The sequence below is a fragment of the Neolamprologus brichardi genome, chromosome 8, assembly GCF_056152115.1.
Source record: "Neolamprologus brichardi isolate AB-2024 chromosome 8, ASM5615211v1, whole genome shotgun sequence".
Lineage (NCBI taxonomy): Eukaryota > Metazoa > Chordata > Actinopteri > Cichliformes > Cichlidae > Neolamprologus > Neolamprologus brichardi.
In genome coordinates, this window is record NC_142111.1 from 6,814,249 (window position 1) to 6,833,859 (window position 19,611).

A 19,611-nucleotide genomic window follows, 5' to 3' on the forward strand; every position below is an offset into this window, starting at 1 on the left:
GTGTAGAAAACAGCTATAAAACTGATAATACTTTGTTAGCGCTATTTTAAATGTTACTTGTCACTTTTGTATAACGTTTTCAGTAGAAGATGAGTAGTTGCACCCTTCAGGTTTTTAAATAACCCTTTAGCAAGTAGTTAACATCCACCCATTCCCATTGAACGCGACATCATTCCAAAACGTTGCAAAACCGTCGCTTCCGCTTTGCAGACGTAGCCGCCGGGAACGCGCAGGCGGTTTTGAACGCCCCCCCTGGTTCTCATTGTGCAGCCGAGGAAACATCGGAAGGTTTCGACGACGTTGGTATGAAATGGCAGAAACTGCCTGGGTCGCGGAAGCACTGAGACTAGGTTGCGTAGAAGCTACACATGTATTTTGCTGTGTTCCCAGCCTGCTAGTGTGACGAAACGGGAGTGTAACCGGAGGGAAGAAAGGGATTAAAGCGCTGTTTTCCTCCTAAACACCGTCCAGCTTGTGTCTCCGGCAGCAGGCAGCGAGTGGCGACTGCGGGGTCGACACTGTTGGAATTAACCAGAGAGGGGTGAGCTCGACATATGGATTTTTTTTCTCCCACTGAGACATGTTTGACGTGTTATTGTCAACTGCTGGGAGGGGAACGGACAAATGTGGGTCACACACATTACTCTAAATAGGTGTCACCATAACGTATAGGGTGACCAGCACCACAGCAGGCAGGACAGGTCTGGCCTAAATGGTACAAGGCAACCAGAGTGAGCGGCTACACTGGGAAGTATACCTATCCATGTCATTAGCACAGCTTACACCGCCAAGCGTGAACTGGGTGGTGTTTGCCACTCGTGAAATCCTCAAGGAAACCGCTATGACCTCCAGCTTGTGCTCACCTACATCCCCAGTGTAAACAGAAATCACTTATTAACGCCTTTGAATACACCCTGTTTTTATTCAGCACCGGTTTTCTGCTTTTTTATGTTTTGTGTTTGGCAGAATAGCTGTACAGCTTGTAACATCACAGAGGTATATAAATATCAGGCTCAGACTGCAGTCTTTGTGCTTGTGTGTGTTTATAATGTGATGATTTAACCTGCAGATTGACAAATGTACTCCTTTTTTTGCCAGTTGCATCAGTTTGAGAGCATTTCTCAGCTCTTGTCTTTATTCTAAACAGGGATGAGATCAGAGGATTGTGTGTTTCTTATCTAACACACAAGATTATTAGCTGTATTAAGAATTTTATTATATGGCCAAAGTTGGGTTAGGCAGAAATCACCCCAGGTTGCAGCTTGTGCACTCACTATGTGCATCTTGGTTACACTGAAGTGCTTCTGTCGTCATATTTGGGCGATGCAGCTCTCACAGTGCACTGCACATTGCTAGCGGGGCTTTTGGGAACAACCTGCCAAGAGGACAGCGATGGTCAGGCCAAAAGATCCAAGAAATCTGATTCCTGCACCAAAAGCAAAAGGTAGCCTGCAGAGCCGGGATTATGAATCCACATCGAGCCCACTCTGACATCTTGATACTGAAATGTCTGAGGGATTATAAGCCTCTTAACTTGTGAATTTTACCATGTTTTCAGCTGATTTGTGTTGTCTTTCCGTGACAGCTGTTTGTATCTAGACACCCATCAGCAGGCCATTTTATTAGTAGACACAAGAGTGTAGCATTTTTTTTTTGGAGAGTGGAGTCATTGTTTGACATAAAACCAGTCGTCACGGTAGCGATGCAGTGCTCGTCCTGCTTTATTTCTTCTGCTGGGACCAGCCCTAACACAAATACAACAATTAACCCAGCACGTCACTGTTCAAACAGTCACAGCTGAGAGCAGAGACGGTTGTGCCTCTCTGCACTTTTAGATTATGGACACAAAAGGTTGGTCCATATTGCTTTGTTTTTGCCAACAGAGGCCCTAATAGCATATACGTTAACCTAAATAAATTAAGCTTCTTAAAAGAAGGGCCCAGAATTTCTGAGCAGGAAACGGAAAACAATCATTTTTTTGTATATTATGAATTGTGACGCATCCTCTTCGTTATCTGCAACATTTTACACACTGCTCCGGTCGTCTTTGTTGTTTTCAGACAGCGTCTGTGATTTGACATTGCTGTCACAGTGTTTGCTACTACAGTATTAAATAGTAATGTTAGACTGTTATCGGTTTTGTTTACATACTTGGGTTGTGGACGTGCAGTCTCATATAATACATTTATTTACTGTAAACAGCATGCTGATAAGACACTTAAGCGGAGCCAGTTTAAAAATGCTAAACTAGCCGACAGGGTGGAGGGAAAATCCAGTCTGTCAGCAGCTTATCCAGCTGCCTGGTTTGGTACCTGTAGATTGTCACCATTCTAAAATTTTCATCGTCATCCATGAGCTGAACTTCTTATATGTTGGCGACAACTATGATGACGCTACCTGCAGGTCCTAATTGAAATAGGCTTTCAGGCTGTCAAACAGTGCACTCTTCAGTTTGTAGGAATATTTTGTGTTTGACCAGGCGTTTCCTCAGATTAGATGCATTGCCTTGTATTGAATTTTGAGCTACAAATAATGCAGAAAGCACTATTTTGAAAAATGGAATCACACCTGAGACTGCTTTCTGCTTTCCACCGCCTCCTTTTCTGCGCATGTTGTTCTTCTACATGTCGCAGAGGTGGCATCGGATGCTTTGGGTCCCTTTGTTGTTCTAACCCAGTTTTTTTTTTAAAATGTATTTATTTTAAAGTCGAGCCTTATGTTGTCTCACACATTAAAAGAATAATTCCCAGTGTCATCCTCAGAGTGAAGATTACAGCTTATTAACTCTGGTATCAGATTACTACTTGATACTGGCAGATACCTAAAGCTAAGGTATTGGTATCCTGTCAGCACTGGAAAAAGCTGAATGAGCGGATCACCAGTCTGGAGCCTAGGGGATGGGTCTATTTGCTGGTATTATAGCATGTGCCCCTCTGCTTTATAGATTGGTTAAGCTTTTCTTGTGGTGTGTTTCCTGTCTGCTACCATGAGGCATGTGATACTCACACAAATTATCTGCCTGCTTTTTTGTTGTTGTTTTTCTCTTTTAAAATTTTGTTTTTTCTTATTCAGAGTATTGTCAATTACTTGATCAGCAGTTTGTCAGACAGCTTGAAATCTAGGCCAAAATTACAGGAAGTTTAACAATAAACCCCCTGTGGTTTGTGTCTGCAGACGGCCATGAGAGAAGTGTCATTCAGGGCCTTTATTGGTACCAGAATTTGGCACTGAATAAGGCCTTGTGAGCTCTTATCAGCAGCAGCTACTTTGGCTGAGTGCGAGCGCTTTGAAGATAAAAAGCGATACTGCTGGTGGAATCGACTGTGGTCACCCAGATAACTTGGAACTGTTTGATATTTGCAAGAATCTCGCATTTATGGTTTTTCTTTTCTGGGTGAAACAGAACAAAGGTAGACAAGATGGGAAAAGAAGGATCAGCTCCCAGCAGTGACAGCATGATGGACAGCTGTGTGGGAGAATATCTGGACAGGAGCGGCAGTTCAGAAGCCATATCTGCTACTTTTTGACACAGTTATCTGTTTAGTTCTGTCTGGTTGTCAGAGACCTTATTTGCCCACCACCAGTGTGTCAGTGGATGGCAGTAGCTGTGCCACGTGTGCTTAATTGGAATTCTGATACAGCTGCAACTTTCATGTGCCACATGTGTTTATAAAAGCAGGTTGATGGGTTTAAAAATACTGTAGTGCTGTAGTATTGTCATTTATTTTCAGATTAGCATGTACAAACTAATCCTAATTGATAACTGAGTCAGTTGTCAAAAAACCTGCACCACTGCTATGGCAATTTTTCTTTAAAAAAATGTTTTAAACCTTAGTTCTACTGAGCTGCTTCAGTGTGTTTTCACATGTGTAAAAACATTTATCATTAAGAGCAGGATAATAACATACATTAGCTAATTAAATGGTTGGAGCTGGTGTCTTAAGAAAACATCCCTGATGCTTGGGCCTGGCAGAGTGTTCAAAAGCCAGCCCGGCTCTGGTGAGAGCAGCTTACACTCGGAGTCCTGCTTGGATTTTCATCTGGAAAACTGCAGAATCTTACCTGTGCAGACTAAATAATTAATAAGCTATTTTAACAGCTTCTTGCACAATTAAGTATTTCCTGATTCATGTTGAGACAGAGATGATTGCTTTTTCTTTTAACATTCAGTTATATGTAGATCTTGGCCCGTCTTACCTTTGTGGTCGTCTAGGGTTGTGCTGTTGTGATTATAATTTCTTATTCAAGTGGATCAAACGTACCTGTGTAGGTTGACTTGATTTGCAGCTCCACAATTCCTTTACATACATTATTTTATTTTCATGCAGGCTTCCACACATGCACGATTCGCTGCTTTCTAACAACTGAGGTTGATGGGGCTGATAGCTTGATACACTCCATCAGATTGCTGAGTTCCATCTTAAAAGGAAGCTGGGGATTTACCTGTATCACAGAATTCCTGACAACCTTTGCAATGCTCTTCCTTCACATAGGAGAAATGATCATGTACCATTTGTTTAGACATACTCTTTGCAGCGCTGGGATAGAGCTACACATACTAAGTAAAACAGAGCTTGAATACGCCCTCTCCCTCCTGTGTGGCCTATATTTGATATGCTAAATGACTTTTTCTGAAAAGCGTGTCCAGGAGTGTTTTGCATGGTATTTCTGGTCTGTGCGCAGAAGGATACCTCTGGCAAATAAAGCTGACATTTTTTCTTTGTGGTGGATGCGGCTAAATGTTGTACATGAAAGAAGCTGAGCTCATTTGGATTGAACGGGGAACTGAATATGAAAGCGACGTGGAGGCCTCAGAGTATTCGCTGTCAAAGTTGCACTAGACATAATTGTTCTAGTAAATTCTTGCATGGTTGCTATAGTAGTCTAATGACATGATTGAAAACTGAATCCTTAAAACCATTGCTGTTTTATACTTGACTTAATTTAAGAGCTGCTTTGAAGAAACATACTGACGACAATTTTTTTCCCCTCTGATTCAACAAAAGCTGGTCAGCTGGCAGTTTTACTGTGTCGCCTTGGTAGTCGGCAGCATGCAAACTGAGAAAAATTAAATATCTTCATAGGTCAATCTAGCTGAACTGGATAATTTAAACTTAAATTATTAAAACAAACTAGTGGGGCTTTACACAGTGAGACCTGACCTGAGCATTATGATGATGATGATGAGATAGCCTTTATTTGTCAGTTGCAGTTGCCCACAACTGAGATGACAGACCTTGCCAGCCGTACATACAATACACAAACATCACATTGCTGAGACAGGTCAGGCTAGGTAGCAAGGGGAAAAAACATCAAAATGTGTTACACAAAAGGATAATACAGGAATGCACAGATATCAACACTAGGGATGAGTATTGATAAGATTTTCACGATTCCGATTCCATTTTCGATTCTGTTTAACGATTCGATTCTCTTATCGATTCTTTTTTTAAAAAGGAGAACACTAAGGTCGATTAGATTAGAACTTTGTTTTATATTTTCTCTTTGAACAAGATAGAAATTTAGGAGTAACATGGCCTTACAAACCCAACAGTGAGATCTTAAGAGATCCAGTCTACGGCTCTTCAATGGGGTGTCACAGGGTCCCCAGGAAAAAAAATTGTAAATGTAAAATAAAAAAATAAATATTCTGCTGTAGCAACTGTTAGTTGATTATTTACCTGCCGCATTAACGGGAGAGGACGTGCAAACGTTACCGCTGCTGCTGGGTTAAGATTCACGAGTCCGGAGCGGAATTAAAAACACGACATTCATTTAAGGTCATCGTGTGTTTTGTGAGCAAATGCTTTTGCATATTCGTAGTGTTTCCTCCCTTAAATGAAATATCTACTTTGCAAGTATTGCAAGTTGCCCTGTTGTCATCCGTTCTCGTAAAGTATAACCAAACTTTTGAGTGTTTGAGCCGCTTAGGCGCCGTGTTTCCTGCCAGGTAAATGACGCTCCGCAATGTGGTGACGTCATTCGAGGCGACTGGAATCGATAAGGAAATCGTTTGCAAAAATGGCAAACAATTCCAAGGAATTTAAACAGTGGGAACTGGTTCTCAACAAGAACCGGTTTTCGATACCCACCCCTAATCAACACACCATAACACAATAAAACACAGACAAGCAACATGGGAGAGTATTCCAGTGTGTACAGCTGATCATGGACCGCTGCAATCTTCGATTGCGCCTCCAGCTGATCCGGTGTCCACATCGGATGGGAGGTAAGCAGGAGGCGTTGGATTCGGGGGAGGGAGGGTGATAGTGAGGGCGTATCAGTATCAGTGTACATGTTTCGTGCGTGTGCGTATCCCGTGTTCAGCTGAGAGAAAGTGTCACCACGCCCAGTTAAGCGAAGGGCAACAGTCTCCAGTGGACCCAGGTGGCCTTGAAGGAGATACAAAGAGTTCTGACAACAATCCTGTTATCATGGGAAGAATTTGTTGTTCCAGTCGGCTTCAACCTTGGCAGGCCTTCAGCTGGCGCCAGGGGAGCCGCATGAGTGAAGATGATGAATGTTTGGGTTTAGTGCAAACAACTGCATCCAATTTTTACAGTTGGTCTAATGTCCATCACTGGTCACCAATTATCACAATTCCCGTTGTTCTTCTCCAAGATCTTTTCCATATTGCGTTCAAAACACAGTCTGAGTACTCACAGCCCTGCCATCGTCTATCATGTCTGCCAGACTTATGGGATTGTGAACAGCTGTAGCCGCTTCTTGTTCTTCAATAAGCCAGCTCCAGTCGGCCCGAACTCTGTTATTGTGGTTCCAAATTGGTAGATGTCGTTCATTGTCCTCCGTCAAGAGTGTCGCCAGACACACGACGCAACCGACCATCGAGTATCCGGCAGCAAACGTCTCCGCAGGACAATCAGGCTCTACCAAGCCTAGCAGGGTGTCATTTCCATTACGGGAGCAGTTGATCAAATCCATAATCCTTTAGGTTTTAGAGAACAAGACTGGGAAACTCTTTGAGGGTTAGAGTTAGACGAGACTAGACAAACACATAAAAGCAGCAGCAAGGAAGATAAGGGAGGGAAAGGGGAAAGATGCGTCCGCCTCCTCCGAGAGCCAAAGAGGGTTATGAACCCAATCCAGCATGCAGTTGAGCCAAAGAGAGAGATCGTAAACACAAGAATAACCAAAACAATCTGACTGTATGGTTCAAAGACACACGAGTTAAAAGGTGCGTTTGGTTTAATTTGGTTTAGTCTGTGGACTGAAAAAGAGAGGGACCATTGGGCTTGTTATCTGCACTCAGTTTAAACGCCTGCATCACTGATGGTATGGGCTGCATTAGTGCCTGTGGAATCAGCTTGCACATTGGAAAGGCACCATAAGGGTTGTAAGGCTCAGACTAGTGTCGGTTGAAGCATCGTACAAGAGCTGGTTGGAGTTTAAGGGAAGGATGGCTGCAGGTTTAATGTATGAGGGACATTGAGTGCACAGTTGGATACTATTACGTCACATTAACACAGCAAAATGTTGCATTTTCCTTCAGCTGAAATGCCAATCCAGAGAGCCTGTGTAGGTAAACTCTGATTAAAAATGCATGAAGACTGTTATTGAATTTAGCAGCTAGCTATTTATTATTGTTTCTCCTGCTGTTTTGTTGTGTACACTTTGTTGTATACACTGTGTGTCTTTTTGTTAAACATCCAGCAGCACACTTCTTGCTCGTGTTCAGGGTTGTTTGTAAGTTGTGCTCTGTATTCATCCCTGTACCTGTTCTCCGTCCGGCTTAGATGCCGAATTTTGACAAGGTTCTGCAACGGGGAAGAGAGATGTTCTGATCAGAGTCAAAGAGAATAATGCAGCAGGAGAGGAGAGGGCACAGAGGAGAAGAAGCAGAAAAGACAAAACACAAGCAGCGCAGGCAGAGCTGTGTTTAGAGCAGACAGGCAGGGTGGCATGTGAGCCAGTATAAACATCCATTTCTGAATGAATCTGTTGGTTTCTTGTAATTCGGGTTTTCTAGTTTTAATTAAAACTCAAACGATACGTCTTCAAACAGACGCGCATCTCATTTTTGATACTTGGAATTAGAGCCCTGTTCTTGTTGGGCATCAACATAAAAGTAGGAATATCCAGTCACTAGTATGTCACTTTACAACTGGCCTGAGGATGCATCTTGACTGACCACTTATAATAGGATCGTACTTTATAGGTGAGTGTATAATGTCTGAGCCCTGAAAGGAACCAGCAGACATGCACGCATGCATGCCCTGCACTTCAAAGTCAAATCTTGACTGCATCTTTTAAGTCTACAACCTGATCTGTACTGTGGTCAAACACAGTACTTTATTTTTAGTGTGCAGTTTAGCCAACAGCTATATGCAAAACAAATAGTGTATTTTTAAAAATATGGCAGGAGGCACATTATTTGATGTGACTACCGCCGCGTTTTCAAGAAACGCAGCAAAAAGAATGTGACCCCGTGTGACGTAGACCACTTCAGAATGTGGTCTACCACATCCAATCTCAGTACGTATTGGGTGCTTTCACACCCGTCACTGTTGGGCAAGCGCAGTGACTCAGTTCCTTTCTGCACTGCGTCTCAGATGTGACTCAGGTTTAGCTGAGGTGTTCTTGACTTCAGTCCTTCAAAGCAGCATTGAAGCAAAGGTGAAGAAAATGAGATAAAGCTGAATGTTCTTGCCCTCAGCAGTTGGCTGTGTTTTCTTCTGTTCTTTGAAATGCGCCTGTGTTGGTCACGTGGAGGGGCAGCAGCAGTAATCACTGTTTGTTTGACTGAAAGTATGTTCTGGGTTTTATACTTATGCATTAAATGTGCCATAGGTACTTGACCCCTCTGAAATCCTACAATGTGCTGTATCCTCATACACACCTTCTTAGATATACTACATATCGAGTCATCACAGCCATACCACATCTGTTCGGTACTGCTGTTTCTGCTATTTATGCCTCTGCTGCTATTTTTCAAATTGACTGGAACAGAATGATTCAATTCCAAGAGAGAGACCCCGACCACTGGTATCGGTCACTTGCTTTCTAGATTAATCTTAGTAAGTAATCACAGAATTTGAGATGACTCCACTGCTGTTATAAAGGTGTTTTTCCCAAATAATATCTTCCATACCAAAACAGTATTTGTTGTTGTACTGCTCGTACCAACAGAGTGCTTTGTTTAATATGATTTTGTTAATAGACATATTTCTTTGAAAGCTATCCTAGATAATAAGTTCTTAATTTCTGTGTATCAAACAGAGTAGAGGAGGTTGGTGGGCTGACTGATACTGAAAAGGAAGAGGGTGGGGTGTGGTCTGCCTGCAGTAGCTGGAGAAATCCAGTTCAGGGAATGACCCGTGGAACGTACAGCTATCACTACACAGCCAACCTCCTCAGCACAATGCTCCAAATTCCACTAATGATTTGTCATCTTCATCCCCTGCACGAAACCCGGCTTCCTTCTTCCTCTGTGCCTTGATCACTCCTCCCGTCGCCCTGACCTTTGGAATTTATATATGTGTGCGCAGGTCCTCTGGGCTATAAGTTGGATTGCAGAGGCTTAGTTGTCATTACAGTTGATGAAGCTTCCTTAAGGATTTGAGACACGGCTGGTTTGATTTTTCTGAGATTAATGAGTTCTTCCAGGTTTAACTGGGGGGGAAGAAGCGGAAGAAAGCAAGACAGGATTTGTACCATTATGTTTTGCGCTGCCGTAGACCTGATCACTACAAGTCAGTTATTTTCAAGAAATAAATCTGATTTTGTTTGGTACAGATAATGATCCTAAATATTCATTATGAAAGGGTCATACATAATGCTAACACTGTGAACATTTGATTAAATGTAACCGATAAGATAACTGCTTCCTCCTGGCTTGTTTGATTGAATTAACTAGTAGCCATTGTAAGATAATAAACTGTGTCAGACGGCCTGTATTGTGGGATAGTGTATGGAAATACTTTCCTGAGTGCTTCAACAGAAATCCTTCAAATATCAGTTTTAAATCTGGTGCAGTTTTCTTTTTTCAATTTTTGTGAACAAGACGCTCTCATGACTCATTCTGTGATGCTACTGCAGTGTGGCGACGTCACATTTTAGTACCTGCACGGATCGCTTGGAATCCCGGTCGAGCAGGTACTAAAAAAGTACCTGGTACCAGGTACTATGACCTAATGGGAAAATACTGAAAACCGTGGCGAACCACGCCGAGTCGATCCGAGTAGGTACTACTGAAAAAGATGATTATGTGACTGTCAACTGGAAGAAAGGGTACCTAGCTTGGTTAGTAACCTGTCTGTGTAATTTTGAGCGCCAGAGAAACTTAAGAGCAGACTGTCGCTGTGCCTTTAAAGCCAAATCTATTTGTTTATGTGCTGTACAGTTGATCTGTGGGTATGGACTTTTGGAACTAGTCCTACATGGTGACTGAAGTAACTCCAGTTTTTAGAACTTGTTTACTTGCATTTCCTGAACAGGAAAGCCTTGAGAAAAACACTGTTGAAAATGCAGCTTTTCTGTTTTGTTTGATGTAATGAGTCAGTGAGGGTGGTCTTTGCTCAGATCTGATAGATTTGTTCCTCCAGTCTCAGCACAGTACAGTGTGTATCATTTACTCGATGATTTATCTGCTTAGTCTGTCAATTGTAGCATTTACAGACACGCGGAGATGCATTTTCAACACTTTTCTGCTTTGTCATTCACATTTTTATGCACAAATTGTAAATATGCCAAAAAAGAAAAAGGACGGTGGAAAAATACTTTTTGGCTGAGATAACAAACGGCAACTTGGATGCTGGTAGGACCTGCTCGCATACTTTGCCTGGGGACAACTATTTATGGCTCACTGATTTTACACTGGGCTTTAAACATAAAGAGGGTGTGCTGTAATGCACAGCTATAGTGTTTCTTGATTGAAACATGTGTTCTAGAAATCTCTATAGTTTGATCTCCTGTTAATACTTTGCAGGTCTTGAGAGGCGAGCTCCATTTGGATGCCCAGTCACCGATTTTGTCCAAGACTTCACCATGAACCGAAACAAGCGTGAAAGGGAGTACTACAGTATAGATGTGGGCGATTCAACTTTTACAGTTTTAAAGCGCTACCAGAACCTAAGACCCATTGGATCCGGAGCACAGGGAATTGTTTGGTGAGTATATTTACTTTCTGCCGACCCAGATGACAACCTTCACTTGCAGATTGGTCACTTCTTTACTCAGCGAAAAGTTAGATTTAACTTCACCACCAAAACCTGTCTAATATTTGATGAAAGCTTGAAAAGCACACCTTGGACTTTGCCGGCTGCCGTTGACGAAAGTTGATAAGAACAGATGTAAAAAGAGCAGCATAAGTTGCATACAACACAGAAAATCGATGCATAATATTGTATTTGTTGACAGCACAGTGTGGTGTTATCTTTCCTGTGAAGTTTTGTTGATGTGAGAGGGTTAGGTGTTGGAGTGAACTGATCCACACCACAATTGGGTTCTAAAATTTTCTAGGGGTTTTTTTTTTTTTTTTTTTTTTTGTATTCTTTCATATTTGCAATGAGCCTTGAATTTTTATTTTTTTTTGCTTATGCATCAAGTGGTTGATTGATTGGCCCATCAAAATCACATGAGCTGTCAGAATGAATCCATTTCAACTTGTACCATAAGATGAGCTTGACGAACTCATCTAGCGTCTTTGCTGTCATTAACCTTCTCTCTTCCTCATACCAGGTAGGAATACCAGAAAACTGATGCACAACACAGTTAAGAGTGTCAGCTAAGACTTTAGCTTGTCATGTAAGAACTTGCTGGCTACAAAATCTCAACAACTGCAATGCTTAGTGTTGGAAAAGGATTAATAGTGGGCCTGTTAAACGTTTCTTTATTTTCTGTCCCATCTGTAATGTTACGACGCTGTGAGGTCGTACACACGTGATCAAAGTTTTGTTTAAAGTAATAAAGTCAGGTATGTACAAGTAATCCCTAAGAACCAAAAGCTCAGGCTTGACGCTGCTCTAAATGCTCAGTTTCTTGTCTGTTATGTCAGGGAGAGGGGATATTCCTAATATCATCAATTGAGGCATACAGACCCACTCACATGAGGGGTGGACTACAAAGCAATTACAACACAGAGCCCTTTTTAACATGCACGTTCTGCTTCAGGCATTCTGCACACTCACATTTCTGCACCATCTGACTCTAGTCCTCACAAAATGACACAATTGAGTTACATCTACAAGAGAATCCGCTCATATGAAGCTTATAAAAAATATTACTAGAAAATCCTACAGAGGGATGCTGCATAAAACAATTGTAAATGTGTTTGTTTGTACACTTGTTTGACTATTCATTTTATTTCTATGACAGCTGCACAGTGGAGCTCTTTAACGTGACATTTAAGAGCATTTGCTGACATTTTAGCGGTATAAAACAGAGCAGCACAGCAGGACTAAACATGTTCGTGCATTTTCTACAGTTATAACTAAAGTTCCTCTGACAGTCTAAAGCATACTTGGCATTACTAATGTACATCTCTGCATACGAAACATCACTTATGGCCGGCATTGACAAGAAAAGAATTTGGGTCTACGTGGTGCTTTATCCAGCCAATTATAAACCTTAGCTCATTGGCAGCGATGTTGTTTTTTTTTTTTTTTTAAACAGATAGAGTAACCAACCTAAGTTTAAAGTTGGAGGAGACATTATGGGCTGTCCCGAATGTATTGCTCAATAGACAAAGTTTGCTGACTTATTCTGCATAGAAATTTCCGCTCCTCAGTTTATCAGTTATTACCAACTAAATTTTTCTTTTATTTAAAAGGAAACCATACGGGTGTAAGGATTTAATATTTTGGTTGCAGAAATGAAGAAAAACCAAGCTTTGTTGTTTAAATAGTGAAAAAAAAAGGGTCTCCCTCTCTCTTTCTGAGGCCTCGGGGAGCGTGTTATATGTTCTATTAGATGGATTTCTAAAATTCTCTCAAACCACATATGGTATATTTGGTCAGGTTTAAAACCGAGCAAGGCATGCTATTTGTCAAATGATTCTATTAAAAATGCTTCAAAAGGAGCCGCAAACGTGGTCAAGACTTCAGGTCGAGTGGTTCTGTTACTGGCTGTGAAGCTGTAGCTTTCTGTAACCTTTAAACATACACAACATCAAAACCTTATTTGATGATTTATATCAAAATGTAGTTTGTGTATGGCTTTCATGACCAGGGAAATCAGTTTTTGGTAATGGGATGTAAACATGTTTGTTTCTGTTGTAAAGCTGGTCATTTAACCCAGGGGTCATTGGGCTTTATGGCAGTTTGCAGAACTACAGATTTTTGGACTTAAGTGCAACACAAGGGATAACTTTTTAGAGACTGCCACATTCAGTATAGCTCCCCCTTAGGTGTATATTATGGGCAAAATATTAGCAACAGACTTTAGTTCAGTGGTTCTATTTCTCTCTTCCTCTGCTCTTCCTTTCCTGTCAGTCTCTACTGTCCCTAATAAATAAAGCTGAAAAAGGCAAAATCTTCATATTCCTTTGGCCGTCAGGGAAAAACAAAGAGCAATTTTTGACATTCATTATTGCTGACTGAATTTCTCCTGTGCTCCTTCACCCCAGTTCGGCGTACGACCACAACTTGGAGAGGAACGTTGCCATCAAGAAGTTGAGCCGACCCTTTCAGAATCAAACTCATGCAAAACGGGCCTACAGGGAACTGGTGCTAATGAAATGTGTCAACCACAAGAATGTAAGAGCCAGAATTGAATGGCATTTTTGTTTCTTTTTGCATGGTGTGAATGTTTTGGCCTAACTCTTTAGACATTAGAGGATAGCTTTACTTTTTGACTGTATAGTGTAGGTGCATTTCATGTAGATAAACCTGAGCATTGAATAGAAGTATAATTTAAGCAGGAGCAGAGAATGTACAGTAGAAATTAAAGGGGACAATTAGCTTTGAAAAGTGTTAGCAGGATGCATTTAAATGCTATTCTCATTCCTGTCCATTAAAATGATTTAAGTATTGATCTTTAGAGTCACTATATTCAGAGCTGTGTAAAGTGTGAGTTAGCAGGGAAGCAAAAGGACTGCACAATATGTTGGTTTTAAAGCAGAACCTGCTGAGCTCCACACATGAAAACGAACCATAAAAAATAGTGTTTTGAATGACCACAAACTTCTCGGTGCTGCTGCCTCGGAGGTGTGAATGAGGAAACTATCCTGCTGTTATTCATAATTAATGCTAACGCTTCCTCGTTGGCCTTCGTGTCCAGGGATGCGGATGTGAGGATGTTGTCAAATATATAAAACAACTCCAGCAATTACACTTTTTTTTGTTGTTGTTGCAGATTATCGGGCTGTTAAATGTATTCACACCACAGAAGACACTGGAGGAATTCCAAGATGTGTGAGTATCAGCGAGTCAAATCGCAGCTGCTCAAATCAATACAGGATACAGAACGCCGGGGGCTTAGATGATCTTTTTGGGGGCTTAGCCAGATCTCTTGTTGTGCCTCACGTTGAATACTTCAGGGAAATTATGCTTTATAGTCAGTGGGATGTCAGGTGTGCACATTTCATGGTGAATATTAGAAAAGCACAGACTGAATCAGCTGGTGACAGGAATGAACCAGTTTTCAGGCTGATTGGCCACAATCTGTCACCAGCCTGACACTCACCTGTCAAGAGCTGTAGCTACGCTATATATATGTGAAATGTATGCATGCACTTTAGTTGCCCTGAATGCCCTGGATGTGTTTCGAAGTCGACAAGATGTCCGTGTAAGTGGCTGTAAAATCAGAGGGGAATGCTGGGATGTGGGGGAAGTGATGGTTAGCAAGAGTATGATGGGAACGAACATGATTAATGCCATCCTTTTGAAGCCCAGAGTGTGTATACACATAGGGTTAGGGTTAGTGTGTGTGTGTGTGTGTGTGTGTTTGTGTCTACTCTTCTGTGTTTGCCTGATTGGAGCTAAAAAGGAAACTGGACAAATCGTAGCCAGAGGGTAGCGGGGCCATCGCAGAGTCGGAGGATGAACACTGCATTTGCTTTGGTGTTTGTTTACTTGAATGTATACTGGCACATACATATTACCCATACTATTGGTAATGCATTGTAGCCAGTTTCAGTATTTTATAAGCTGTGTGCAAGCACAAGTTCTACTTTGTAAATGATCGTTCTGACACAAAGATGTTACTTTGTTTTTTGTTGTTGTTGTAACAAAACAAAACAAAAAATCTGTCAGAGGTTTCTTACTCCATATAGTGACTGATGATGTAACAGCTGACAACTGTGATAACATCATCACTGTTTGGAGGAGATACCGTACTGTCACTTCCAAAATGCCAGGCAAATTAAAGCTGATTGGGTGAGAGAATCTCACACTTTAATGTAGCTTCATATTCTATTGGCATGTAGGAAACGTAATACAGAGTCAGGCACGTGCACATGCTGCATCTATGCACTGTAACACACCCACTGAAACAAACATAAAAAGCCCATGTGTTTGTTTGTCTCTGCCTGTGTGCTTATTTGAACCTCTTTCCTTGCAGGTATCTAGTAATGGAACTGATGGATGCCAACCTCTGTCAGGTGATTCAGATGGAGCTGGACCACGAGAGGCTGTCGTACCTGCTCTACCAGATGTTATGTGGAATCAAACATCTGCACGCCGCAGGGATCATACACAGGGTAAGCCATACCAGGGGGGCCACATATGCAGCTGTACAGTGATGGTGGTACGTTTTTGGTGACCAGTTGTGCAAACCAATGCTTAAATCATCTCTAAGTAAAATGTGATGTAGTTTAACTTCCTGCCATGATATACACTATAGATGGCATGCTTGTGGGCTAAGCTTTATGGGTTCTTGCAGCTTCTTTAGTGTGCAGACATAAAAGTGGAACCTTCCAGCCCGTCCACAGGATAAGTGTGCCTGCTAAAATGTCAAGGCGCTCTTTTAAAGCTGCAGTTGACTGGATCTCATTGCATTTACATTTACTGGCGTTTCTAACATGAAAGCACCAGATAACACAATCACACATTTACAGGTTGCAGTGGAGACACACACTGCACACTTGTCGTTACCTTGAAACATCACACACAGAATGACAGTACACACCCTGAGGCATCAACAGCTGTATGAATAGGTTTTTCATATGGACACACTTACACAGAGTGACTGGCAGCTTCCTGTCAATCACCCTCAGAGAGATGTGCTCCAGTAGATTAGCAGAGCTCCTCTTGCTCTGCCAGGCAGAACTAATTGAGCCGCAGGCGGAGCTAACCAGCCGCGCTCACACTGGCACAGCTTGGCACGCAAAGCTTTCATCAGGTGAACAGATGCAACGTGAGTCACGGATCGCCAGAGATCGTGCTCTCGTTTTTTGGGGGCATTGTCTCAGTGATCAGAGCTCTCTGGTCTGTTTCAGCTGCTCAGAAGCTACCTACGGAGGAGGCAGTATGACTGACTGTGGTTTAGCCCTCCAGTCTGATGTTCTTATGATTAACAAGTGATGATAATTATTATCAGGAGGATTTTCAGCTGTAGCGCATTAAAGATTTCCTGAAATTAGCGTTTGCCTGTGAGTACCCTTCAGGTGTAGTCTGTTTATTCTCTTCTCAAAACCAGACGAGGCTCATTAAGATGTTATCAGATTAGCCTGCATGTAAATAAGATTGAAAGAGGGAAATTATTGCAATAAATCACCTGGCATATGGCCAGGTTATAGCCATAGGCAATGAGTCTTTATCGCAGGATTGCTTATAGTTCCTCTCGATTCTGTCGGGTTAGCTTCAGAAGAGAGGAGACACCCTTGAGCAGATGGGCTGTTTTTTAAGTTCTTGTAAGGAAGCATTGCCAAAAAAAAGCACACAGGGGAATGAACACACTGAACTCAAGAGAACAGATAAACAAGGATGAAATGGTATAACCAAACAAAACAAAGACTTTGTGGTTACAGTGATTCATCATCCTCTCGGTAGGTATCAGCTTTTCATTTAGTAGAGGAGAGAATGATCGCCTCTTCTGAGGGAAAACAAACCCTGATATTTGAGCCCCATTACACCAGCGACCGTGTTTCCCATATATAGACATTTCTAGGAATATTTGTCCCCTCACCAAAAAAAAAGAGTCTCCTTGCAAAGCGAGTTTGATTTTCAGTCAAGTCTTTTAGTTGTCTTTTGTGAAATGTTTAATCTATGTCAGGTTGTAACTTTTGTGGTGGTGTTGTGTTTGAACAGGACCTGAAACCCAGCAACATCGTGGTAAAGTCCGACTGCACACTGAAGATTCTGGACTTTGGTTTGGCCCGGACGGCCGCCACTGGTCTCCTCATGACGCCCTACGTGGTGACGCGTTACTACCGCGCCCCTGAAGTCATCCTGGGAATGGGCTACCAGGCCAACGGTAAGTGCAGGAAGTGGATGAAGCGGCTTCTTGACAACGACCGGCTAATGAGGAGCTGCTGCCTGGCCTGCTGCATGGCCCTCACCCCCTGAGATGTTTCAGGATCACTTCCCAAACACTCTCTCCCACACACAGGCACACACTCCCTTTTACTGTAAAGGTTACGCTCAGGGGGGAGTTGGCATGTGTGGCATCGGTGCTTTGTGGGGAACTTCCTGTCTGAGGACTGTGGTGCCCAGCAGTGTTTTAGCATGTGTTTGATGTTTTATTAACAGGTTGCCTGTCCTGAGCTCAGCTCAGCTAAGCCAAAAAATAAACCTCAGTATGAATATAGGCACTAATGCATGCTTCAGCAGTTTCACCGTGCACCCCTGCTTGAAACACATCACAGTTTGAGCAAGGCAGTCTGAAGCGCAGAAGTTGACGTATGGTATAATATGTCATATTGATCCATTAGATGCCAGAGCACCAATATCATATAGTTGAACAGAAAGATTAGTAGAGGACTAGGAGGACTGTGCTATGAATTAGTGCAGCCCAAAGCTAGCAGAAATGAAACAAAGCATAAAAGATGTGATTAAAACCTATCACCACTAAAACCTCAGTTCTGTATGTAGATAAAAATCTATAACAGTGCAGTAAAAGCTAGGGAGACGTATTGGGTGCAGCTGTGGTGCCGGTGGTTTGTGTTAGATGAGCATTTCCTTTTAAGAAGATGGCCTTGTTGTGGGAAGTCTGAGATTCTCTGCTGTGATTGTGTGAGACATTGACATTATCAGCACTGAGCTGCAGACACTGTAAGGCGAATGCCAGCACAGCTCATTAGGTTACCGTAATACTGGACATAAAATGTATAGAGAAGCCCATGAGTGGAACTGAGCCCATGAGTTTTGTTATAATGTTCTGTCCCAGTAAGGAAATAAAGACTGAATTGATTGGCTAATAACATGCTGAGAGTCAGGTGGAAGCAAAAACACTAAATGTAATTGAAGAGCTGCACTGTTTGTTTGTTACTTTTTAAATTCTGTTGATTTAAAGTGTACATATTCCCCTACAGCACAGGTGCAGGTAGTACAAGTCCCCTCTCAAAAAAACAATTAGAGGGTCTCATAAAAACTAATGCTCATCAGAAACACTGACCTGATTCTTTTATTTTTTTTCCTGCTGACTTGTTGCATCTTTCTTTCTTATTTTATTTCTCTTTTTTTTGGGTTATTCTCTTCTCCCTCCTTTTATGCTGCGCATATGTAGTGGATATTTGGGCTGTGGGCTGCATTATGGCAGAAATGGTTCGCCACAAAATCCTTTTTCCAGGAAGGGATTGTATCCTTGAGCTGCTTGTAGCAGTGTCTGGCATTTCATGTGAAATGAAGATGGCCTCAAAACAGTCACATTTTCAGATCTTCTTTTGTTTCCTGATTTTTATTTTTTTTTATTTTTCTTTCTCATCAAATACATCGCAGCTATAGAAATTCTGTTTCTTGGATTTGCCTGACACCTTGACTTGCAGCCGCCCACTTGCTCTTCCTGCAGATCCACTGCCTCGACTCCCTCCTCACTCACTCGAGCAGCAACACTGTTGCTTCGAGCACCATGACTGTCACATGAAAGACCTGAAATAGAATTAATAGTTTGCTCTGCCATAGCTGAGAAGTGAACTGCATAAAATGCCCTCCAGTATCCTCGAACTGCTTAGCGTATGGCTTTTGTTGTAATGTGAAAGAAAAACTCTTAGTCTAAAATTTAACACAAAAAAATGATTTCTTGGCATCATTAGTTGACAGTTTCCAGCTTAAGTTGCAGCGAGGATACAGAGAACATTAAATTGCATTTTTGCAAAAAAACAAAGTTCTCATAAATCTTAAAAGTCATGGTCTGAAGGAGAAGTAAACATACATGTTTGCAGCTATGATGGAGGCAAACACCTGTTAAACACTGATCCAGGTGTGAGAGTGCTCTCAGATGCATGCAGGTCATTTTGCGTCATGTGTCACCTTGCATGAACATCATCGTGTTTATGGATTATAATTTCCCCTCTCGTCTTGTTCTTATTTTCATTTTTGTTTTCCATTTGGTTTTCAGTCCTGCATGCTAATTCGGTGGTTGTCATTTCATTTTTCAGTTGATGTCTGGTCTGTTGGCTGTATCATGGCTGAAATGGTCCGGGGTAGTGTGTTGTTTCCAGGCACTGATCGTATCCTTAAGTTGAACCTCCATCCAAACCCCCGTCCTCCTCAAACA

The 19,611-nt window shown here is 41.9% G+C and overlaps 1 protein-coding gene across 5 annotated transcripts in view; it reads left to right on the forward strand.

The window, feature by feature from the left end:
• The first annotated feature begins 275 nt into the window (after positions 1 to 275).
• The window catches only part of mapk8b (mitogen-activated protein kinase 8b), a 32,751-nt gene continuing 13,415 nt past the window's right edge, over positions 276 to 19,611 (forward strand). For 2 of the 5 annotated variants that reach the window (XM_035915082.2, XM_035915085.2), the window contains exons 1-7: positions 9,565 to 9,710; positions 10,946 to 11,126; positions 13,583 to 13,712; positions 14,311 to 14,369; positions 15,517 to 15,655; positions 17,205 to 17,370; positions 19,493 to 19,564. In XM_035915082.2, coding sequence (XP_035770975.1) covers positions 9,611 to 9,710; positions 10,946 to 11,126; positions 13,583 to 13,712; positions 14,311 to 14,369; positions 15,517 to 15,655; positions 17,205 to 17,370; positions 19,493 to 19,564 — 847 coding nt within the window. In that variant the 5' untranslated portion in view covers positions 9,565 to 9,610. Of the gene's footprint in view, positions 542 to 9,564; positions 9,711 to 10,945; positions 11,127 to 13,582; positions 13,713 to 14,310; positions 14,370 to 15,516; positions 15,656 to 17,204; positions 17,371 to 18,621; positions 18,733 to 19,492; positions 19,565 to 19,611 lie in introns of those variants that run through there. The other 3 variants (XM_087845344.1, XM_035915084.2, XM_035915083.2) reach the window with 3 other exon arrangements.